Genomic DNA, 24,694 nt, shown 5'->3' with positions numbered 1-24,694 from the left:
TCTGCATATGAGACAGAAAAAAGTTATTTCTCTTTCCTCTAGAGAATCAAGGTTGCAACTGTCTGTTACCACTTTTCTTACACAGCTTCAGGAGAAGGTTTCACTACTTTTAAGGAGAAGAGATAATAAATCAGTATGACAGCTTGCATAATTTGAGATCTAGTTTTTGTTATAGGTGTCCTTAAATTACAAGCATAGCAGTAAGCTTTTGCATTGTCATTAAAACATTTTTAACTGAAAGAAACCAAAGACACATGCATGGCATGAAGGCAAAAAAAAATATTTAGATGTTTAGGGATTGATTCAGTACTAAATGTCTTTTTCATTAGTTAGTCATTCTTACCTCTTGCTTTGAAGATGCTGTGACTGAATTAAGCAAAGAATTTAAAGAGGGAGGGGAACCAATCACAGATGACAGCGTCAGCTTGCAAAAATTCTCCTACAAGCTCGAGTACCTTCTCCAGGTAAAAAGTGATGTTTGTTATTCATAATCCAGCATCAAAGTTGGGCCTTGCTTTCTGTTACTGTCTCTACAAAGTGTGGGGTATTCAAATAGTAATTGTAAATAGTCAGCTGAATGTCTCTTACTTCAGTAAGTGGGCTGAAATGTGTGGTCTTTCATATATCTGTTTCAAGTGGAAGTATATAAACGTAATCAAAAGGTAGTGTTGGCAGGTTGGTTGGACAATGTAAGACATTTCCCATAGATCTGGGATTTCTGAGCCTGATTTTTGAAGACATGCACTTCTGAATTATCCTGGAAAAGCTGTGTTAATGAGGTCCTGACCACATTTTAATGCAAAATAAATACAGATAGGTAGCTCACAGTGCAAATACACCAGTCTGAATAACGTAGAGAATGTTTTGTGACTTCATTGTGGAAATTCATTTTTACAGTATTTAAAACTTAATGCAAAAGGCTGGATTTAAATCTTGAATGCTGCTTTTTGGCCTTTTCAAAGTTTAAGAACTTTTAAATTGTAAAAGAAGATGCTTTGCTAGGCAAACAAATTAAGTTTGTATGGTCTATGTCTATACACACTGTAATCACATCACTGACCTCAACACAGACACTCTAATCTAGCCTTAATCCAGGCAAGGTAGTTTTAATTGAGTTGCACAGGCTTCAGCAGAAGCTGAAGAAATCCTTTGGGATTTGAGTATCCAAGATGCATTCCATACCCTTCCTGCTTCAGCCCTCTCTGCGTGATTTAGCTCGAGCAAGTTTTTCTGCTATGTACACACAGACTACTGTCACACTTCTTGTTGCGGGCCTTATGGTTCCTTGCAGCTGATAAACGGCTGCTGAAGCTGCTCTAAAACTTAATGTTTCAGAATTTCTGAACAGATGCCTATATTTAACTAAGGCAGGAACATTAATGTCTGTTACTCTTTGTAAACTAGCTTCTGGGGTTGCATTGATGGCATAGACTATCTCTTCCCTTTATGAATACTTTGTCTAAAGCCAAGAGGAGTTATGAAAGTTGTGAGAGGAACAGAATTCCACATTAGCTATATTTAAGTGTATTTATATTTGTTTCACTGATTTTTTTTTTCTTGTTTAAGTTTGATCAGAAAGAAAAAAACACGCTGCTGGGAAATAGAAAAGACTACTGGGATTATTTCTGTGACTGTCTGGCAAAGGTCAAGGGAGCTAATGATGGAATCCGCTTTGTTAAGTCTATTACAGAAGTAAGTATATCTAGTAAACATCACAACACAGCCTTCGTGGTTTAGTATGTCCTTCTGATGGAGCAGTAGCACCAAATTATATAGGACTAGATGGCCTGAAGTGTTATGTGAACAAAACATATGTTGGTCTCTGGGTCTGCTCTGCTTTTTCATTAAATTACTGACTTTCACTCTAAAAAGGAATGAAAAATTAAGCCAAGGACAGAGCCTGCCATTGTTAGCACACCTTCCTTTATAGCAGAGCTTGCTGTAAGTGTGAGAGGAAAGAAACAGCACGTTAAACTTTCTTTCGCTGACAAACACTTGTTTATCGGTGAAGTTGAGGAGCGACTGAGAGCAGAGTTTCATCTCCTGTCTCTACTTCATTCCTTGATGTCAAAAATACTGTTTAATGGTACAGGTTGGTTGTCATTGTTACCTTTGGTAGGCTAATATAAACAGGGCAAATAAATTATTATTTTTATTAGATTTAGTAATAAATCTCATAACAGCCATGCTACATCTGTAACTAGATTAGTGAATGAGATAAGTGCGTCAAGAAGTTTACAATGCTGATCCTGTCTTGAGTCTTTCGACTACCCAGAATCATTTGAAGAGGAACTTTCCTGTTTGGAGAAAGAGGTGGTGGTTTGACAGTGCAGCCTGGTTGTCCTGATGCCTGGTTTTGTCATCTCTGAGCAGCAATGCTATGTTACTATTTACAGCAGATTTACTGTTCTCTGAGCAATTCCTCCACAGCAGATCCAGCCAGAGCTGGAGCCATCTGAAAGAGTGAGGAGACTCTAGCACAGGTGGGCTCTATGTTCCCTCACTCATTTTCTCCTTCAAATTTTGCTGCTCCAATGTGGACAAGCCACAGCAGGCATTAGAAAAAGAAGTGAGGGAGAGCCCAGAAAATCTTTCTTTCTTTTTCTGCCCCCCTTAGGAAGATCAGAATTGTAAAGGCAGTGACTTCAGCTGCAGAAAAGATCCTCTAGCTGTAGCTACTGTCCTGTGAATTCTCAGCTGCAGCAGCCAACCTAACTTCTCTGCAAAAACAACCATGCTGTGAGCATCAACAGTCTGTTTAGTGTGGTAACACTGTGTGTGTTACCAAGTCTTGGGGCAGCTCTGCTTTTCCTCCTTCTCCACTAGCTTTCACTATTTAATGTTTTGCATGATACCAGAAATTATGGTTTGGTAGAAGGACATTTCCTGTTTCAGTTTCTTTGAAGCCATAGAAATTGGCTTTCTTTTAACTTGATAACTTGGTTTGTTAGCTTGTGGTGAATATGCTAGAAATGAATATGGGAATGTTCCCATTCAGCACAGGTGAAAATGAGCAGGCAGTATTTGAATCTAGCTGGGTAGAATTTTAAGTTTTACAAATCTCATGTGTTTATTCACAGAACCGTGTATGTTGTCTTTCAAAGTTGGAAGTGAACAAGGAGGAAAGGGTAATGCCAGTCAGTCTTTGAGGAAGGACAAACATTTAACAGCATGTTGCCTCCTCTTCCGCTTTGTCTGCAATGCTCTGATATTGAGGTGCATGGCACACTAGAGAGACAAAGCAGATAGAAAATGGGAGCACTCCAGAAACTGCCTTGCTGTTAACTAGACAGCCTAGTCCTTGATGGCATGAGGTGAATTGTGGTTGCTTCCCTGCACTGCGAAAGTGATTACACTGAGAACACTTCTTTGCAAGTCTTCTGTAGCTGCCTATTTTTCTGGTTTTAAGACCTATGCCCAGCCCTAGCACCTTAGCTTGAGCAAAGCGTGCACTCAGTATGGAGCCTGCCTTGTTGAAGTCTGGCCGGCTCTAGAAAGCCATCTGGATACTCTTTGGCTACTGGTAGCTGCATATGTGTAAATATTTCCCCCCTTTTCTGTTGTCAGAAATGTTCTCGTGCCCTTATGCAAAGAAGAAGATTGTTATTGGTAGGCCAATGGGAATAAGGACAGAATTAGCTCGGTAGCTTTCAGTGGGCTTTCTGGCTAATCTTAAGGGATTCATTAAACACTTAAGGGAGGAACAAGACTTGACAGTGTGCTGTGCTCAGGGCAGGGATTGCATCTCTCTCAAAAATACCCAGAGATCATTTTTATATAATGTATTGCTGAGATTTAACAAAGAATACTTCCTTTGTGTGCTCTTGTGGGCAGAAACCCAGTGACAGCAAAATCAAGGAATTTTAGATTTAAGATATTACTCTCCATGGAGTATTGATCAAATGAAAAAACATCTGTTATGACCTTTACACCTTCTTCCACTCTTGTCTTTTCAAGCAAAAAATAAAGTAGCCAACTAACTTGAACCTCAACCTTCTAATATTTTCTTGGCCTCCATTTTTTTCTCATGAGTAGATTCAAGTTTGTTAAGTGAGTAAGCTGTTTGGTTAGTATATGAGAGCATAGCTGACTGCTGAGAAAATCTTTACATCTTTTTAATTTTCCATTCCTAAATTATTGATTTCATTGCAGAGTAGTAACAAAACATTAGTGATTTTCTGAAGGACAGCAATGGCTCAAATATGAAAGACAAAACAAAAGAGAGCATCAGTCCACAAGTCAGTAGATTTAACTAAATTCCGTGCAGAGTTTTGTGATTCCCCCTGTGTTGATTTATTAGCCATCTTCCTGAAAAGACCTGTTAATTTCAGTCATGCAACTGTTCTTGGTGAGAGTTTTAAGACTTTTTGCATGGGCTGGGGTTGTATCCTCGGGGGTATGTACATGTATTTCTGTACACCTTTGTGCTATGGATAGATCTGTTCTCAAGCACAGCCAGCTGTGGCAGCTTAGAGTGCCGAAAAACAGGCATTACTGGCTTCTGTTGGAATTGCCTTGTATTGGAATTGCCCTTAGCATAATGTATACCTGGGTACTCAACATGCATTAGTCCTCTGATGCCTTCTATATGGGAGAGAGTGTGTCTCAGTGGCACTTCTTATTACTTCCTTTACACCTGATGGCTTATTCTGTTTTTTGCCTATGGTATGTAGTCTGTCCTGCTCATGTCTCTATACATATTTATAAATGGTGCTTAGATTTTATTTTTATTTTCCTATTTAACCCTTCCAGCTACGAACATCTCTTGGAAAAGGAAGAGCCTTTCTTCGTTACTCTTTGGTTCACCAAAGACTAGCAGATACCTTGCAGCAATGTTTTATGAACACCAAAGTGACCAGGTAAATAGCAAAATACCCTGTTGACTGGGGGATGGTTCGGTGCAAACAAGAAACAAAACATAATATTGACAGATGGCTATGAATGAAATGGAAACCCTTCCAGTGGTTGGCTTATAGGGCTGATAATAGGATACAAATAAAAATAGACCATCCAGCCTGGGTTCCTGGTTCATACCCATCTTAGGCTGGTAAATGCTGAAAGTTGTTACAGTTCAGCACATGTGCAGTGAGTGGCTCATCCAAGTCCTGATGCTTCTATGTGAGTTTTGAAGGTCATTTTTTCATAAATACTGAAGATACTGGGTTTGTCTTATGTGCTGTACATTAGAAAGGAAATTAACTGGGTTGTGTTGTGCAAAGCCTCAGAAAGCGTTTGCTACTCCACAGCAAAGGCACTTTATAGTTAGTTGGGAGGAATGTAGGTTGGGTTTTTAGGAAAAGCCAGCTGTATGGAAAAATCCAAAAGGGTGCTTCTTGGAAAAAACTGTTTTTGTAGGCTTAATTGAGTCCGTTTGCCTTCATTTGTATTGAAGGGGTAGCATCTTGGTTGATGGGTCTAGTTGCTTTCATTTTTCATTCGGTAATTTTTCTAGGACAGAGTCAGTGTTTTAGGAGAAAAGAGCAATTTTTTTTTATTTTCTTTCAAGAGAAACTCCAGCTTTGTTTCACTTATAAATGAGTACTACTTTATTTTTGTTTTGTTTTCAAGTGACTGGTACTATGCAAGAAGTCCATTTCTGAATTCCAAAATGAGTTCTGACATTGTGGGTCAACTCTATGAGCTTACTGATGTTCAGTTTGACCTGGCATCAAGAGGCTACGATTTAGATGCTGCATGGCCAACATTTGCCAGGTAAGATAGAAACACTTAGTTACTTTTTAGCATGTAATTCCCATAGAATTTGTAAAAGTTTTTTCTTCTGAAGGTGGGAATACTTGTGTCAGAGCAGGCATACAGTTACTCCATGTAATTAGTCTATGACTAAGTTGGTCTTTTTTTCTTCTGCATTATACTGAGATCAGTTCTGATGCTCACTGAGGTCTGTAATTGAGTCTTTCCACTAACAGCAGTTTGGGCTCAAATCCCAAAGTATTTTCACCTTCACAGGCACAAGTAGAAATGTTCCTGACTCTTTTGTTTAAAGATCTCAGGCCCCCAATGCCTGAATGGCTGAGGAGTCTGCTTCACTTGTTCTAGGGTAGAGTTGGCAGCGTGCGCTCGCTTTAGGAGGCTGATGGCCCCTTGGAGTGGGGAAGAGCGGACACTACTAGGTCTGGTGCAGGGAGCTCTCCATGGCCACAGACTGCCACCGTCTGGTTGAGCGCTCACCACAGAGCAAAACAATTTCATAGGTGAAAAGAGCATTGGATCTTGTACCAATCCCATAGTCTCCTATCAGCACATTTCTCTGTTTTGTTTTCCATCAGCTTCATTGACTGTTGGCCTATACAACAGGCACAGTTATGTATTGCTGTTGTGGTAGTTATAACTAGATATAACTTACAAATAGGAGTAGAAAAGCATGTGTGTATGTGCTTAGCCCTCTCTTCTTGCTCCATGTGACTGACAGGAGAACACTGTCCTCCCTTGGATCTTCAGCATATTTATGGAAACCCCCAAGTCGCAGTTCCAGCATGAGTAGTTTAGTGAGCAACTATTTACAGGTAAGAAGATTAAAAACAAGTGTTTGAACAGAGGTATTACTTCCTTAGCATGATAAATCTTTAGTTACTGGCACAGTTTCTTAAAGCTGGATAATTTTATGATGCTTATGACTCTTACAACAGTAATAGATATTTAATTTGAAATGAAGAGGGTGGTCCAGTAGCTGATTCAACTGAACATGCAAATTTTTTTAAAGGAAAAAGAAAACATACTTAAAAGACAGTGTACAAAATATGTTTTCATTTATCTTTTGTGAAAACAAACCTTTCTTCTTTTAAAATCATGTTTTGTAGTTCTGTGAATTCAACCTGTAATGTCACTGTGCTTTAAGAATCTGAATTCACCCAATGCTGTCATTTGACCAAAGCTTTTAAATGAATGTTTAAATTTCCTTGAAGCTGTTACGAACAAATGGGAATCATTTAAAATTTTAAGTGCATAGGTGATAAAGTTTGTGCTCTATGGAAAATCCTGTAAATCAGTCAATCAGGAGGATATCACTAACTTGAATTCTTAGCTGCCTTTTTTTTAATCCTGTTTTTATCATTATTATTACAAATAGTAACAAAAAAGCTAGGCCATCCTTATTTTTGGAACTTTTGATTTTTTGTGTGTGTGTTTGAAAATGCAACTTTGAATTAAATCTTATACTCTGTTTTCCCTTCTGCTCATGTAGGCCCAAGAGTTTCCCTCCAGCCCTGATGCAAATAACTCACTGAATGTTGAACACCTTGAGGGCTTTGAAGAGATGCGTGTAGAGCTTGATCAGGCTGAGCTGAGACAGAGAGAACTTCAGGATCGAGTTCACCAGCTACAGATGGAAAACCAGGAGCTCCAGGCAGCCATCAACCTGCAAAAAGAACAAGTACAGGTAGAAAAGGAGAAGAGCAGTAACTACAGCGAGGAGAACTCACGGCTGACAAAGATGATCGCAGAGCTGCAGAAGCAGTGTGAGGTCTCCCATTCCACTCAGAGCACTGTTCACGATCTGCAGAAGTGCCTGCAGTCACTGGAGCTGAATGCAGTGGAGCAGCAGAAGGAATACTCAACAAAGCTGGAGCAGCTGGAGAGCAGCAAGGAGAACTGTGCCTCAAAGTTGCAGCTCTTGAATCAGGAGCTGGAGGCCTCCAGGGTTTTGATCACTATGAAGGATCTTTGCATTGATGAACTCAAGGACAAGCTGAGTTCAACAGAACAGAAGAACATGGAGCTCCTGGCAAAAGTTGATGCCGCCTTGGAGGAAAAAGCCACAGCCCACTGTGATTCTGCCGTACAGATACAAGGATTGTTGGATAAGCTTCAGGAGAAAGAAAAGGAAAAGGCAGAAATGCAAAGACTCAGTGATGAACATGCATCTCAGCTTAAAGCAGCAAGGGAGGAGCTGCGGTTGAAAGAAGAGATGCAGAAGGAACTGGAATCCAGATACAATCACCTTACCACTAACTCTAGGGAAGAGAGCGAAAAGCTGCTTGGGAGCCTGGAAACCATGGCAAAGGAAATGGAATCTCTTCAGAAGGCCCTGACCTTGAAGGGGAAGGAGGTGGCTGAGCTCCAGACCCAGGTAATGGGGTTGCTGGCTCAGGTAGGGTCACTGGAAAAAAGTCTTGAGGAGGCAAGGAAAGAAAAAGAGGAACTTGAGGAGGAGCGTAATAGGAGGGAAGGAGCATTGAAGAAGGACATCCAGTCTCTGGCAGAGCAACTTGAACTACAGGAAGGTCACTTAACAAAGGTGAGTCACACTGTGCATAGCCTTGAGGAACAAAACCAGAAAATCTCGTCTGAAAAGGAGCACCTCAGCCAGAAAGTCAAGCAGCTGGAGGAGCAGATGGAGCAGCAAAACTCTGCAGTAAGTGAAAAGGATGAGGAGAGCCGTAAACTAAAATCAGAGAATAAAGATTTACAGCAGGACAAGAAGAAGATGGAAGAGAAGCTGAAAAATGTGGAAGAGTCTAACGCCTCCCTGGAAGCTGAGGTGGCCAGGCTGAGAGCCTCTGAGAAACAGCTTCAGAGTGAGATAGATGATGCCTTGGTATCAGTTGATGAAAAAGAGAAGAAGCTCCGGGAGCAGAACAAACAGCTGGATGAAGACCTGCAGAATGCCAGGAGGCAAAGCCAAATTCTGGAGGAGAGGTTAGGTGCTCTACACTCTGACTACAAAGACATGAAGCAAAGAGAAGAGGCAACCAAGGAGTCTTGTGCTCTTCTTGAAGGACAGCTGAAGCGTGCCAAACAGTATAACTTAGAAATGGAAAAGAGCTTGAGCTCCTTAAAGGAAGGCGAAGAGTCTCTCCAGTCACAGCTCGCTGAGAAGGAGGCAAAAATGCAAAGCATGGAGATCCAGTGTGAGCAGTTGAAAGCAGAAGCTGAAAATCACAGGAAGAAAGCAGAGCTTCTTGAGATGGAAAAGCTTAGCATTGAAAAGACATGTCTGCACCAGACAGAGCTGATTGAATCCCTCACAGCAGAGAAGAAATCAGTGGAAAAACACCAACTACAGCAGACAGCCTCTCTGGAGAAAGAAGCAAAGGAGCTGGCCTCCAGGCTGATCGTGAGTGAAGAGCAGCTGCAGGTCAACCGAGGTGAAGTGTCTAGGCTGCAAGCAGAGGTCCTGGACCTGCGAGTCAAGCTTCAGGAGACCACTGCCGAGAGAGAGCAGATGAGAGGCGAGCTGGCAGTCACAGGGACTGTCTTGGAGGAACAGAAGGTGCTTGTTCAACAACTGAAAGAGGAAAGTGAGTCACTTAACAGAAACCATGTGCAAGAATTGGTGCAGTGTAAAGAGAGAGAAGAAGTACTAAAAAAAGAGCAGGAGAGGGTAGCCCAGCAAAAAGCTGAGCTGGAAGATAATTTGCTGAACCTGAAGGAAGAGCTGTCCAATGTTAAGCAGTACTTGGAAGTTGTTAAAATGGAAAACGAAGAAAACAAAGATCTGCTCCACAGGACCAACACTGATATGGCTGAACTCGGTATTCAAATTTGTGCTGTGACCTCTGAAAAGGTGAATACAGAAGAGAAGTTAGTTGAGGCTACGGAGAGGCTCAAAGAACTAGAAGAACAGACTACAGAGGAACAGGAGAGGCTGAAGCTTGACATCTCCACTCTCAGGCAGGAGAACAAGAGCCTGCAAGAGAAATTGGAGGAAGCTCAAAAATGTGCCACAGCTGTCCCGAGTCTGCAAATGCAGCTGGAGACAGCAAAGAAACAGGCACAGAGCTTCCAAGAGACCAGCCAAGAAGAGCTGTCCGCAGTAAAATTTCAAATGAGCACAGAGATTCTAAATTATGAGACAAAATACAAGGTAAATTAATGTGATCATTATTCCTCAGGGAGTTGTGCATGATTACCCCTGCTTCATCATCTGATACAGAAATTACAGGGTGAAATACTAAGGTTTGCGGTGCTGGGACCCCAAGACTAGCAGATCACAACTAGCCTTAGCAGGAGAATCTGAAAATTCTTGTCTACACTCACAAGCTAGGTGACTTGAGATAAAAAAGCCCTTTGGGTTTTTTTGAAGATGTGTAATGTGAACCACCCCTCTGAAGCCAGTGGAGGGGCATGTGCCATGGAAAAGGCAGCCAGTAGTGGAAAGGGGGGGTCACTTTTTATGTTTGCTTCAGCACTAAAGGTAGCATCTGTTTGAACTATGCCCTGAAGTCACAGTCTTTTTTTTTTTTTTCTCTTTTTTTTGTTTGTTTGTTTTTTGTTTTTCTTGGTATGAACATTGAGACCTGCCCCCATGGCCTTACACTACTTCCTCTTACAACTGATTTTGATGAAAACAAATTTAGACTGTGACAATATGCTTTTGCAGATAATTCCTCATGTATTTTTGTTTTTGACTGCTCAAGGTAACGTCTGAGAAGATCAAAGTTTTGCTCCCACAAAAGCATGAGTCAGCCCTGTGTATGCGAAGCGGCACACCTGAAGGCTAAAGATTTTAGTGTGTTTGTTCTGCCATTCTGAGATAGTGTCTAAGACTGGCAGCTGATCAGAGGTTTGTGCCCCTGGGTATGCAGAAATCCTGTGAGTGTAAGAAAACTGTGTGCATTCCATTGTGTTTCTTTCTCATATGCACTTAAACCTCAACATTACTTGGGCTGTCTTGCTCTTTTGAGCCAAAACAATTAGCAAGCAGAGTCGTCTTTTTATTGAAAAATGTAATAGCCCATAGCAAGTTTCAGTAAAATCAGCTTATCTGCCACCACAAAAGAGAGTTTTCTTCAATCCATGAGTCGTGTGCCTCTTTAACTGTGTCTTTCATGAGTCTGAAAAGGGCGTTGTGTTTATCCCATGTGTGACAGCAGAGCATTCACAACCCACCCGGGGCAGTTTCCTCGGTGGAGGGGTGGCTGCTAGAGGGGTGCTAACTCCCCCTTCAATGTCTCTGCTAGGCTGTCAGCGAGGAGTGTGTGAAAGTGGAAGAGCAACTGGAGGAGCAGAAGCGACGGCGGTGTGCAGCAGAGGAGGAGATTGCAGAGCTACAAGTAGGTTCTTGACCTGGAGGTGTTTGTGTCAACAGGCATTAGTGTCACCAAACAAGCAGCTGGCATTTTCAATGACTGGTTGTAAGCCTGAGAATGCCCTTGAACTAGTTGCTGCAGCCAGATGTTTGGGAACCTAAGGTTAGCTGCCAAAGCAGAAAATATCAGAGGCAGCACTTTGAAAAAGTCCTCTCCTGCTTTGAAAGAGAGTCAGGTGTTACCTAAGGCCTAGATGCATCTTTGATTCTTAAATGGGAGTGCAGTTTAAACAGTGTCTGCCTTAAGCCCTGTGTTCCTGTCCCGCACAAACCTGCTTGTGGATCCAACTGTTTGTAGGCTGCAAGGGGCACTGAATCAGAACAGATCTGGCAGATAAATAACACAGCCAGAAAAATATATATATACATATATATTTTAAAGCATTTATCAAATAGCTAGGTTAAGAGGATAATACTGAGGTGTCAATAAGAGGTTGAGAAAGCAGAGAGTTAAGGTTAAGGAACCTGGCCCTGTGTGCTGATGGAAATACATACAATACATACACCTTTAGAGGCCTCAGTACAAGTTACATTCATTAACTGAGAGTCCAAATTTGGCAGATTTGTCTGCAGAGGCTGACTGTGGAATAAGTTTTGTTTACACTATCCATCATGTTCCATATAGCTGTAATGAGCGGTCCAAACTGTGGATACTTAACTGTTGTTTTCTTTTGAGACTTTTAGATGTTGAAAAAAATGCTAGACCCGTTGGCTTTAATAGATATTCCTTTATAAGGAGACAAAAGCTCATTACATGGGCTAACAAGAATTATAGGCACTGTTTAATGCTGTCTCACTTTAGAGTTCATCCTTTATTCAGTGTGACAGAAGTAATCAATCATTAGTACACAAGTAATTAATGTCTGCTTGCATGATAAAATCTGGATTGATCGCTTGGCTTTAATTGACTCTTTCAAAGCATTGCTTAGATGCCTTCTTAACCATGAAATGCTTGATAAAGTGCTGGTTTTTCTGTATATATAAATATAATTATTTGTTTTACTAGGCTGCAAACACAAGTTTGTCTAGCAAGCTGGATGAGGCAAGAGAGCAGCTGGCTGAATCTGAATCTGCTCGGCTGCAGAAGGAAGAGGAGGTGATATCTCTGAAAGGACTTTTAGAAAGGTGAGAATTTGGTTCTCTTGCACAAGTTGTTATCTGGAGGGCAAGTGAAGAGCCAGTAAAGCCGTATGGAAAGCCGTATGGAAATTTGCTGTGATATATGAAGCAGTGAGTGCCAGCGGATTTATGTAGGGCAAATAGGATGTGGATGCTCTCTGGCAAAATCAGATTGATACCTCCAAGGAGAAGTATGTACATTACGAAGTAATCATGAATTAGGATGCATGATTTAAATTTTATTGCTTTGTTGATCTGGCTGCTGAATTACATACCTTGTCTCATTTCCTTTATGAAAGTGCAAGGCATTTCAAAACCTCCTTTTACTCTTATAGGTTAATCACAAAATTAAAATAGCAATATTGACTGGGTTTGTTTGTTTGCTTGTTTTTACTAAAGGATGGAAGAATTGCAATTTTTTTTTCTTTCCGTGTTTTTTCAGGGGCACAGTAGAATTTGTTTTAATAGGACCACATCCTGCATGTCTTATTCAGCAGTTATCTAACCAGGTTTAGACATCTGACTCAGGCTGTGTTTACAAGATCCATCGGTTTGGATCTGTACAGTGCAGATTACCCAGCAGTCCAAAGTAGTTCTTGATGAGGCAGGAGCACACACAGTTCTGATGAACCAGCCAAAGCCTCCATCACTTTTACTGGATAACAGACCTGCATGCAGTTGCTCTGGTGCAGAGAACTGGACAGTTTCTGGTTAGCTGTGAAAATATGCACAGTAATTCACTGAACAATTTCACTGAAGCTTCCTGTTTATCTTCCTTAGAGGAGACTTTCACACACATGAATTAGAAAAGATTCTTAATTGCATTTGTATTTGATCAGGACCCAAAAGGAAGCCGATGAAGCAAAAGAGCAAGCACTTGAATACAGCGAGAAGCTCAGCAAGGTGGTAGCAGACAAAGATAGCAGCGACCAGAAGTTGTTTGCCGAGCTGGATGACCTGACGAGAACAAAACAGTTCCTTGAAGAACGTTTGATAGAACTTATCAGGTTAGCATGAATACAGTCAGCAGGCAGAAATTAAAATCCTGATTTGGAATTTTAAGGGTTATTGCCTCGATGTGCTTAGATTTTGCCTAGAATCCAGTGCATAGATGCAGCCTAAAATCTGCTATTCCTGAATTGAAGGTACCGATACTGCCTGTGTAGTTATGTGAATGACATGGATTTTTTTCCCTTCTTCCCAAATAGTTTAGTGATTTTCCCAACCCATCTTTTATTCCCGAAGGCTCCCTGGAAGTTATAGCAATGCAATTTATACTGTGAAGCTTTCACCAGTGTTCAGTTTGAGGTTAGTCAACAAAGCACCATGGATACTTCTTATGTGTTTTTCCTCCCTTTAACTGTGTCTCTGCAGAGATAAAGATGCCCTGTGGCAAAAATCAGATGCTCTTGAGTTCCAGCAGAAGCTTAGTGCAGAGCAGAAATGGCAGGGGGACGTGGATGTTAACCACTGCCTGGACTGCCAGAGAGAGTTTTCATGGATGGTGCGCCGACATCACTGCAGGTGAGTTTGGGACTCTTAACATGCTGCTCAAAAGGAAAAGCCAGTTTATAGTTTACCTAGAGAAAATACTCCTTAAAGTTCTCAGTTCTGATTTCTGGAAACCAAGAATTTGCATGAGAGAAAGAATCGCTTGCTACACACCATGTTTCTTGCAATCTTTTCTCAACCTGACTGCTGACCTGTGTATGTGGAAAACACCATTCACTAAGCAGGGGGGTTGGACTAGACTTCTGGAAGTCCCTTCCAACCTTAAGCATTCTGTGATTCTATGGTTTTGTTATTGTGATTTAGAATGTTCCAGAATGAACCCAACATGTTGTGAAACTATAAATATGGTTACTGCCTTAGATATATTGAGAGATAATTACCAATTGCACAGTAATCTGTGGAAGAAATAAAAAGTTTGTACTGAGTTGGTTACTCTGAAGTTAGCCTGATTTAAGTCATTAGTTACCTCACTAAGATTTCTTCAAATAGCTCAATAGCTTCAATAGCTCAGATAGTACATTCAGTACATTTCAGAGTCTTAGTGATATATTTGCTTTGGCTCTTTTCTGTCCTTTACCCTATTACCTGATTCATCATGTAAGGCATGTAGAAGTGGGACTCTTTCAATTTTATGGTAAAATAGAGAATGTTTCTTGGTGGTTAAAGAATAATGAAGTATTTTCCAGTAGCAGCTTTCAAATTACTCATTTCTACTAAAACCTGTGAAACTGTTCATGTTTCCAGCAATACCTACTAGTGATTCAGATAATTATGAAAACCAAAAATGCTAAGACTTCAGACTTGACAATAATACCTGCTAGGTGCTTGTCTTCATGAAAGTCTTAACATGGTAATTAAAATGTATTTTATCAGTTTAGTAATGACAGGCTTTGGAGGTGAGTAGTGCAGAATCCTGAACATACATACACAGCTCTAATGTTGATCCTTCTTCCTTTTTTAAAGAGGGTGCCAGGGTGACAGAGAAAGTAGAGGCATATAAACTTGTTCTTATACTCCTTAATATTAATTAGATATTTGCTATAACTGAATATGAGATTTGGTCTGTGTAATAATATTTAATATAGGTATTATTTACTTGTATTGCATGCTTGTGGATAATTTAATTCTTTTTATGTGTTTCTTTATATCTAAATGCGTAATCTTTCTTTTTTTTCAATATTTGATGTTTAATATTTTTAATGTTTAATGTTTTTAATTTAATGTTAACATTTTTCCACTTTATTAAGAAGACAAAGATTGAATATACATTTCTGTTTCCTGTTTGTCAAGAAAGCTTGCTTAGTCTCGGAAAGCAGCAGAGTGTCCATTATGAGCTTTGCCATGGATGTGACTTTTACAGTGAGCAAGACTATTGTGGCAAAGCCCTGGCTTCTGTCACGTACGAAATGGCCACCTGTAAGTGGCACTACTCTTATGCCTTTGTTTTTGAATCATTTTTAGAATGTGTGGTCGCATTTTCTGCTATTACTGCTGTAACAACTACATGGTGACAAAGCCTGGTGGGAAGAAGGAGCGTTGCTGCAAGGCTTGCTTCAGTAAGCCCAGAGTGTTTGTGGACTATACAGATGACTCTGGGTCCAGTGCAAACCAGGAAGGATCACCAGCTTCATTGGAATCACCGGTGTCACCTATGGAGGCAGCTTTTGGTTAGTGCACTGTTTCATGTGCTGCTATGAAATAAGTAGCGTTCTTGGATGTTCTTCAGGAAACCAGATGGTCACCTCCTGCTTCATGAACTTGCATACTCATGGAGTGCTGTCGGGGTGGAATTGGTCCGATCCCTGGATGTTGTTAACATTGCCACGCATCTGCATGTAGATTAAGCGAGGCCTAGTGAGCCTGAGGATTACAATTGGTTTTTAGTAGTTGCCTGACACCTCTGTAAATGTAGAATAGTAGCCCAGGATTCCTTCTTCAGCTTTTTCTGGTGGCGGTAGCTCATTACTTGGTTTTGTTTTGTTTTGTTTTCTCAAACAACCACAGATACTTGTGCTAACGTTACTGATGTTTTTCTTGATGTTGTTTTATGGCACAGTCACAAGTGAAGCCTCTAAACCACCAGATGATGCAGCATTTGATATAATCACCGATGAAGAGTTGTGCCAAGTACAAGAATCAGACTTGGTCCACAGTGAAAGTCAGATGGAAGGAGAATCTCTGGATCAAAGTGTGACAGATCTGTGAGTAAACAGTGTTTCATGAAATAGAAACTCTTCTAGATTTTATTGTTTTTTTGTGTTGTTTTTAAATGGTTATAGCTGACTTTTGTATGAAGAGAAAACACTTCCATTCCTAGCCACATGTTCAGTAGACCAACACAAAATAATTTTGGCCTGTTTCCACAGTCAGCGGCAAATCTAGTAAATCCAAACAGGTCTGTCCTCTCCGTCTGCCTGCTTCTTCTCCAGTATACAAAGAATTAGTCACAATCCTGTGCTGAAAAAGTCAGCTCACAAGCCAGACCAGGTCACTAGTTGTTTCCCCTTTTTCTGTGGTAGGAACTAACAGATACTCTTCATCAGACCAGTCATTACTATGGATGGAAAAAAGAAGCAAAAGTCTTTTGGCAGACTTCATTGAAGCAAGTGTAAAACAACTGGTCTGTGTAGGATTACTTACTACTTAAGAGATTTAACAGAAAGGAAAAAGAACAGCAATTACATAACTAAATCTGCCACAGCTTCACTTTATTTTCGTCAGAAAAGTCATGCAGAACTGCATATTTCAGTCTTTTTTAACATTTGTTTCTGTATAGTTTAGCAATTAAGGCAACGAAAGTCTACTGAGTTTGCAACCTTTATGCTGTGCTGTTACAGTTTAATGTTTTATTTCATTCAAATATTTATTAAATTCCCTTCTGTAAAATGTTCAAAACATGTCTCATGTTTCAAAAATCAGTAATTTCTACTCATATTCTCATTTGACAAAGTTGCAGCTTTCCTATATTGGAAAAGAAGATGAAGAGCAATTTTACCTAAACTCTCTACTTGTTTTGCTTCTCAGAAGAAAAATCAAGGTGATAGATCTAAGTGCTAAACTGAAAATATCCACAGAGTAACCAGTCTGCTACTGAAAAGGCTTAGCTAGATTCTTTTGCTCTCAGCAGAACCACTTCCTGCATAAACCACAGTCACTGCTACTTAAATAGAAGGCAGACTGTACAGACTTGTTTACTTGAAGAAAAAAAAAAAGAAAGAAAAAATGCTTCTCAAAACTCTGTGTTTTGTTTCTTGGCATAAAAAGTTCTGGGAATTCTGCCTATTTTGGATGCCATCCACACTGACAATAGATTTGTGCTTATCATACATGGAGCAGACATGATTGTGTTAAGCCTCACAGTGCTTTTGTCAGCTTAGTATTACCTTTGTTTTACAAAGTGACAGCTTCAAGCCAGGGATTTTTTATTTTAGCTCTTGTGTAGTGTACTACTGCTCTGAGTTAATGCCTTGGAAGGTTTCATGCTGTCTGCAGAGGGGACATCAGAGGAGAGTTGGCTTGGAGCCTACAACCAGGAGAAAAGCAAGTTTGTCTGTGGCTGATTTTTTGAGGATTTTTTTAGCACTGGGATGTATTTATCTTGCCCCATAGTGTATTTAGGCTGGAAGGAAGGATTGCTACTGAAACTGGAAGACTGCCTTCGGAAGGCTCCCTCCAGCATCTTACTTGCACTGGGTGCTTTTAAAGGTTATGTATCTCCTGTAGTTCACAGTAGGTAAGCAGGAAGAAAATAAGTGCTGCCTTTGGCTGTTTTACCCGTTGCTGTTCTTATTTCTTTCTTATTGCAAGCGCGTCCTAATGGGGGTGTTAGAGTCATCCTTTGGGCTTGGGACATACTTTTGCAAGGCTTACCTGCCCTCTGCCACGGCAGCTGTGAAGTTTGCAAGGTCTCATTAGCTCGAACACGAACCTGCCACAAGAATGGCCTTCTTGCCATGCAGATGGCTCGAGTGTCTTGTGATGATTGGGTGGTTTTGTGATACGAGAGGTGCTGGAATTGATACCGGAGTCAGATGGTGGTGTGACGCCTGTGCTGTGTGCTGAAGACAAAGCCACAGGCAGCATCACCTATCACAGCACCAGCGTTTTCACACTTTGTTTTGTAGTGGGGAGGGTGTGTGTGCCTGAAGCCTGAGAGCAGCTCAGGACGAGAGCAGGAGCAGCGTGTGGTGCCCTGGGTCCTTCAGGGTACGCGGACAGAGCTGCTATCCTGGGACTGAGCAAATGCTCACCTTGCTCCGCCGGCCCTATCCTGGACAGCAGCCTGCAGCACATAACTAGCACCTAACTAGCAAGTTACGTGCTGATAACTTGCCAGGGTGTTCTCCTACCTGCCAAGGACCTGCGGTGCAGGGGCTTTCTGAGCTGGCTGTGGTTCTGCAGATTCCTTGAATGTACGAGGCTGGCAGGCCACCTTGACTGCACATGGCCCTGTGAGTCTTTCTCATTTTGGCTAGTGTCCTGCTAACTGTGGCCTGGTGCTGGTTTGGAGACTTCAGGTAGTCTTGAAGTACAAATAACAGACCACTGTCATTCCAATAATGTTCTGTTTGCAAAAAAAAAATCAGCATATAGGGTGGCATTTTCTGTGGGATTGTGCCAGGGAAAGACCAAAAGGATCCAAGATTGTGTTTGGTGGATGCATGTTTGAGGAGTAGCCGGGAGAGGGAAGAGAAGGCAGGTTGGCTGCTCCAGGCTGCCAGTGGCAGCCTCTGCTGCCAGAGTCTCCTAAGGCCTCGCTCTGTCGGAGGGCCTGGGGCAGCTCGTGGCCCTGGCCTTACCTTGCTCTGCCTCTGAGTCCTAGCTGGGCTGCAAGTGGGAGCTGCCACTTTAAGTGGTGAATATCTTCTACAACGTTCAGTTTTCTGTCTGTCCCTCTTTGCTGCTTGCTGTGCTGATCTATTTTTTACTTGTTTTTTTTTTTCCGCATAACTGAGTTGCTGTCATTTGCTCCTTGAGGTAATGTGAAATGATTCCTGTGGCAAGAGCTCCTAACAGCAGATTTTGAGCAACTGCCTGTGCTGGTAGCAGTCAGTTGAGAACCAAGTAAAACTCCTCCTGGTCATGGTCTGCCCAGGCGTGGGGCAGGTGAACTGCATGGGTGCCCACGTAGCCCCGGGCGGCACCAGTGCAGCCCTTCCCTTGGGGCAGGAGGGAGCAACCCTGTGTCTCTGCAACACGGCTTTGGAGCGACCTGGTTGAAAGCTTAATGCGAGAAGATACAATAATCTTTTCCTGCTGTGGTTATACCACACTGCTTCGAGACAGGTGGATTCTCTTGTCAGATGTTATGTTTTTAAACCACTTTTATTTCTAATGTGTTCCCATTAGAAGACTGTGCCTGAAAGCTAAGGCCAGGATATGGTGTCAGAGACCCTGGAGTAAACTAGTGCACTGAGCTTCCATTTCAGCAGATTGCAGAAAAAGCATGTCTGGAATAAGTGCTGCAGCAACAGAATCAAGATCATAGACAGCAGAGGTGTTAAAAAAAAAAATAATACCACTATGGTTGTGTGGGGAGCACAGGGTTTGTTCGCAGCTTGGCACTGCTGTTGGCGGCGAGGCCGATGCAGTCTACCGGCGCTGCGGTTGCTTTGGCTTCTTTCTCTAGTGACTCATGACGTCCTGTCCTGACCTAATTACACCTCCCCTACAGCCGGGTGCTTGTCAGCACAGCCTGGAGGACAGACTCCCTGGCAGCACGTGGGAGGGCTGAGGAGCAGAGCGGGAGGGCAGCGCCACTCAGTAGCCTCCCCTGGCAACTCCGGCCTCCTGGCCGCCTGCCGGGGTAGCCGCTTTACCTGCCACGCAGGCACCAAGGTAAAGCACGTCCCTCCCCAGCTTTGTTTTGGGGGCTGCAGCACCATTTCATCATGGGAGGAGCAAGAGCAGTTGTGTAGCAAAGGGAGGATTGCCTAAGCAGCTGTTTTCTAAGGGAAAAAGGGGACATTGGCACTGTGGTGGCAGTAGGGTCAGGGGAGATCTGGTAGGAAGGCCTGAGTGTTAGTAGGAAGAAAAGGAGCATGCAAAGTGACAGCAGTTATTGCTAAATGACTTGAATGGGTCAGAACTGGTATTTCAAAGCTGCAATGCAAGGGACTTTTAAAGCCCTCCTGCTCCTCTCCAGCCTCCCTCTCCTTTCCTTTCCCCCTGTGCTCTGGTCTCTCTGCAACGGCTTTTGCTGTCGACCTCACTCTGCACTGCTCCCTGCCACCTTTTTGCCTCCCGGTGGCGAGTGGAAAGGCCCAGGGTGGGAAGCTATGGGGGACAGAAGGAAGGAGAATAGTGGAAGGGGCCACAACTCTGTGGTGTTGGGTACCCTGTGTGCCAAACAGGTTCTGGGAAGAAAGGCTGCGATACTTTTATTATCGAATAATGCTGCAAAGACTGTGTGGGAGGCAGAGTGAGCAAGTTTGAGTTTCAGGAAACACTGTGAGTGTGGAGAGCCCAGGTGTGATATATCTCTTGTGCTGAAATGAAGTCTAGTTATCTGGCAACATGGGCTTCATTTTCCGAGGTGAGATAGATGCGTTTGGGAGATTGAGACCTGATATTTGATGGCGAAGCAGATGAATGTGCTGTTTTATGACAGAAATGTTACAGCATCACTGAAGAAGTAAAAGGGATGTGGAGGCCGTCTCCCAGCATGGAAAAATACAAAAAGAGGCATTAAAAAAATCACAAAGATCAGATTGAAACTCATATATTTTTAATCCAAAAATTCTCATCAGATAAATGAGCTGAACTAAAATCTCCGGAAAGCTTTTGTTAACAAACGCCTCTCATGGAAAACCATCGGGCCAGAGGTTTGAATAAGTGTTTCCAGCCTCTCTGGGGTCATGAGGTCCAAGTCAGCTTTATGTCATGAGGAAAGGTGTTTTACAGCCTTATCTCTACCTACTGAAGAACTTCTGCAGAGTTAATTTAGTTGCCTGCTTTGTCTTAGGATCAGCCCTGATTCCTAGGAAAAGTAGGAAACACTGAAATGTTATGATTAAGATACATTGCCCTGAAGCAGATCACGTGCCTTTACTAATGGGACTCTGTGTCCCCTTCCATGAGTGCTAGTTATCTCAGTATAACAGAAAAAAAAGAAGCCGTAAAGAGTGCCAGACTCTCTAGGTGGTTTTATAGCGGATACATGGTTGTTGCTTCTGCATTATTTGAGGCAGTAAAAGTCTTAGAGCCTTCATCTTCAGTGGTTTGCCCCTGTCTAACACTAACTTGCCCTTTGATGCATCTTGACTTTTTAATAATTTTCTGGAAATTCTTCCTGAATTTCACCCCAATGAAGAAATACAGAACAGGGTTGAGGCAGCCATGGAAATAAGCAAAAGCTTCTGTTATGACGATTGCGTACTCAAAGCTGCTGTTCAAGTTAAAGCTCCAGTCTGCAATCTTTATCAATCTCAGGAAAGTATAGGGTGACTGAGTAAGAATAAATGTGGCAACTACAGAAAATATTTTTTTCAGAGATTTGTGCTTCTGAAAACTCCTGGCGTGCAGTAATGTCTTAATGATTAGTGAGTAGCAGATGATCATGGCTAGCATGGGGATAAAGTAGCCAAGAGCCACTTGGACTACTTCAAGAACCACTTCTGTGCGGTAGTTTGGGTAGTTTTCCTGACATATTGCCTTATCAATCTGAAATGCCTCGCTAAAAATAAACTGTGGTGTAGCAAAAGCTAGCGAAATCACCCAGATCAAGATGCAGATTACTTTGCCCCATGTCATTCGTTTGCTTTGACACTGGTGTGCTTTGGTGGCAAAAGTAATAGCAATAAGCCGATCAAAGGTTATACAGGTTAGGGTTAGCATGGATGTGTACAAATTCAGATTATACAAGCCCCGTATAATACGACATGCCCCAGTGCCAAAAGCCCACTCCTGAGCAGCAGAATATGCCCAGAAGGGCAGGGTCCAAAGAAAGACCAAGTCAGCTGTAGCCAAGTTCAGCAAATATATATCTGTCAGCGTCTTCAGTTTCTCATAGAAAACGAGTATGATAAAGACCAAAGTATTTCCTGCTAGCCCAAAGATAAAAACGCATGAATACATACACGGCAGAAAGATTCTTGTAAATGTGTAAAAATTGTCATTTCCAGTTTCACTGAGATCAAAGGCTGTGAGGTTATAAAAGTCATCAGCATCTGTAGTTGTCATGTTGCCTTCTTTTTAAAGACAGCAGCCTGTGAAGAGACACATTTATTTATTTATTTGCTTATTTATTTATTACTTGGCAAGTAGTTAAATCTTAATGCACCCAGGAAATAGACAGCAAGTGACAGCAAATGAGAGATGCAGTAAAAGACCCGCAGCAGAGAAACAAAAGCAAACATACATTTGCTGGAACAAGCGTCTTGAAAATGAAGACCCAAATACAACAACTATGGGATTTAAACAAATCATTTGTTAGCAGACATACACTAAGGGAGACTCCAAAGCATAAACAAAAAAACTACAAAGAGACTTCTGAGAACAAGAATTATGGATTAAGCTTTCAACTACATCACTCTTTTAGAGTGTTTGGACCAAGGAATTTGGATAAAGACATACAAATTAAGTTTCATTTTGCAAAATTTAGTCTTGTGGCTCTGATTTCAGACACCTTAAGCCTCTGAAGTTGTTTGTGTTGTGCTTGGGCAAGACCTATCTCTAAAAGTGGTGTTTGAATTTTAGTGTGGGTTCTTTTGGGGTCTTGTGGTTCACCCTAAGCTTGTTATGTAGATGATAGTTGCATCATCAGTTGGTGGCACTTCTTCCTGGCCCCTTCTCAAGTGACTTATGGGAAAAATGGAGGATCTTCATGAATGACCCTTCCCTATTTGATTTGAAATAGGCTACTGCAGACATCTGCACTATTGTCACGGAAGCAGCCACTTCTGCGTCAAATCCTCTCCATCAATCACCATTTCTCTTGAGTTGATGCAGCATACCTGTGAAGTCTCCAGGGCAAAAGAGCCCGTTCACTGCTGTTGTCAGTAACAGACAGAGCAATAACAACCAGATTTGCAAATAAAGGGTCTGACTAAGTGTCACTGTTGTTATTCATAGGATTACAGTGCTATTTTTTTTTGCAATTTTGCATTAACTGGAAGCTTGGCAAAATTTTATCTTTATTTGGGTAGCAGAAATGCATTATTCATTATTTGTTTTTCAAAATCTGTTTAGTCCTATGCTTGGAAGGCAGTAACTGTAGAAAGCAGAATGCCAGGCTCCAGTGAAACACCACATATTGCAGGCCGCCTCCTAAACGGGACAGTGCTAGCATGGGTATGTGCGGAAGCATCAGGCTCTCACCAAGTTAAATCCTCTTCTTTTTACTTCTGTGACTGCCAATGAGTACATTTTGTAGCATAGTTTTGCAGTATAGCTACGCTAGCTGAATAATTTGTAGTCCCTGATGTTAGTAAGCTGTTAACCTTACAAATGAAATCTTTTGCAAGACAGTTTTATGAGGTTTTTAAACATTTAGCCTAACGTCAGATGCCTTCTCTGTCAAACCACAAAGAGCGTGTTTCCGCGAGGCTAACCCGGCTGCAAGATATTACTCAGCATAAGATGAGCAGAGTTCAGCCCCGAATCATTTGCTCCCTTGGATGGGCTGAAAGGCCTCTCCTGTATGAGTTGTAATGTGCAGCAGAGTGAATGTTATCAGAAACAGTAGTTTAAGCTGTGGAGCCAAGAAGCAAAGTCAATGAAGCCTATTAGTCACCAGAGGGGTGCTATAAAGCTGTGTGCCCTTTTGAAAAGTTACTGTCTTTTTATGAAATCTTTTAGTTTTCAGTTCAAATGAGAGCCAAGCACAGGACTGAGATAAGAAAGTTAAGCTTAACAAGGTGAAGGTAACATATACTGAGACACATAGAAGAGCTTTATTCAGTTTATGTACTATTTGCAACAGTAGTCAGCTGGTACTTGCCTCTTTTTTGGGGAAGAAAGATGCTTTCCTCTGAGCTGAAACAAAGTAATACTCAGTTAAGTAGTTTAGCACCCTAACACCACCTTAGTAACCTTGCCAAAATAATAGTTATTTCTCATATCTAAGCTTCCCGGAAATTAGGAGAATCTTCTTGAGTCATTTAAAAGAAGTATTTTAATATCTGTTTTCAATTTGCAATAGTTTTTTTGTTGTTGTTGCTATTTTTGGTTGTTTGTTTTTGCTATAATAAGATGCAGCATTCACTGCTTGGACAGTTGAAGATGCTTAAAACTTAACCAACTTCATTTCTTGCTGCATTAATGTTGTTTGTAGGAATTTTCACATTCAGGCAATAATACCCTAATATGGTTTTGGTAAAGGCAGATGGGAGTTTTACTACTGATGTAGTGTGGAGTCCAGGCTAGGATAGTTGTGTTATGAAAGATGCAAATGTGAAAGATTTTTACTTATGTACAAATGAGAGGCAATGGCTTTTGATATCTTGTTTTCCTCCATGCACTGCCTTTGTACTGATATGAGCAGATCTATTGATGGAGAACAGATACTGTGGAAAAGTTATTTCAATGTTAAAAATGTTTTTTTTTTTTTAAATGCCATGCTCTTTACATTTTTCAGTTGGACTCTTAAACTCAGGATGTATGAGTCAGGTTCTAACATGGAGGCTGGTTGACTGACACCGCTGAACAGACAGCAAAGGATTAAGGGGAGTCCCTGAAAGGTTTTACCTGATATTTTGAAAAATTGTTACTGTCATTTCCTGAATAGGCCTTAAGGGCCTTGGTGTTCTTTCTTTTCCATGTTGTTCCTGTCTGGATGTAAGCATTTAAGTTCCTTCTCCTTCAGGAAAAAATGAGTCTCAAATGCCTGACGGGTTACGATACCCTCTACTAAAACAAAACAAAACAACAAAAAAGCCCTAAGCGCATTTGGAGTTGTTCGGTAAGGCTTTCCCAAGGGCTGACTCTTTCTTACAAGACTGAGCTGTTTCTCGATCAGCTCACCACCGCTGCCAAGTATTTTCAAGCTTTGCTTTTGAAAATGTGCTGTGAGGATGT

At 41.5% G+C, this 24,694-nt stretch overlaps 2 protein-coding genes across 3 annotated transcripts in view; one reads left to right on the top strand and one right to left on the bottom strand.

Annotated features, from left to right (window-relative positions):
- FYCO1 (FYVE and coiled-coil domain autophagy adaptor 1) overlaps positions 1 to 24,694 on the top strand; it is a 46,338-nt gene that overhangs the window by 9,725 nt on the left and 11,919 nt on the right. The window contains exons 3-14 of one of the 2 annotated variants that reach the window (XM_088521084.1): positions 358 to 464; positions 1,567 to 1,692; positions 4,753 to 4,859; positions 5,569 to 5,712; positions 6,431 to 6,524; positions 7,202 to 8,086; positions 10,920 to 11,012; positions 12,054 to 12,172; positions 13,006 to 13,173; positions 13,541 to 13,690; positions 15,140 to 15,345; positions 15,735 to 15,879. In XM_088521084.1, the coding sequence (XP_088377210.1) occupies positions 358 to 464; positions 1,567 to 1,692; positions 4,753 to 4,859; positions 5,569 to 5,712; positions 6,431 to 6,524; positions 7,202 to 8,086; positions 10,920 to 11,012; positions 12,054 to 12,172; positions 13,006 to 13,173; positions 13,541 to 13,690; positions 15,140 to 15,345; positions 15,735 to 15,879 (2,344 nt within the window). Of the gene's footprint in view, positions 1 to 357; positions 465 to 1,566; positions 1,693 to 4,752; positions 4,860 to 5,568; positions 5,713 to 6,430; positions 6,525 to 7,201; positions 9,824 to 10,919; positions 11,013 to 12,053; positions 12,173 to 13,005; positions 13,174 to 13,540; positions 13,691 to 15,139; positions 15,346 to 15,734; positions 15,880 to 24,694 lie in introns of both variants that reach the window. The other variant, XM_088521083.1, reaches the window with a different exon arrangement.
- On the bottom strand, positions 20,818 to 21,891 carry CXCR6 (C-X-C motif chemokine receptor 6). Its single transcript, XM_010219051.2, has one exon. The coding sequence runs from the start codon at positions 21,857 to 21,859 to the stop codon at positions 20,825 to 20,827; it is 1,035 nt and encodes a 344-aa protein (XP_010217353.2). The 5' UTR covers positions 21,860 to 21,891; the 3' UTR covers positions 20,818 to 20,824.

Source organism: Tinamus guttatus, unplaced genomic scaffold (genome assembly GCF_059628265.1).
Source record: "Tinamus guttatus ecotype Peru unplaced genomic scaffold, ASM5962826v1 Tinamus_guttatus_pri_ptg000115l, whole genome shotgun sequence".
NCBI lineage: Eukaryota > Metazoa > Chordata > Aves > Tinamiformes > Tinamidae > Tinamus > Tinamus guttatus.
This window is presented reverse-complemented; position numbering and strand designations above follow the sequence as displayed.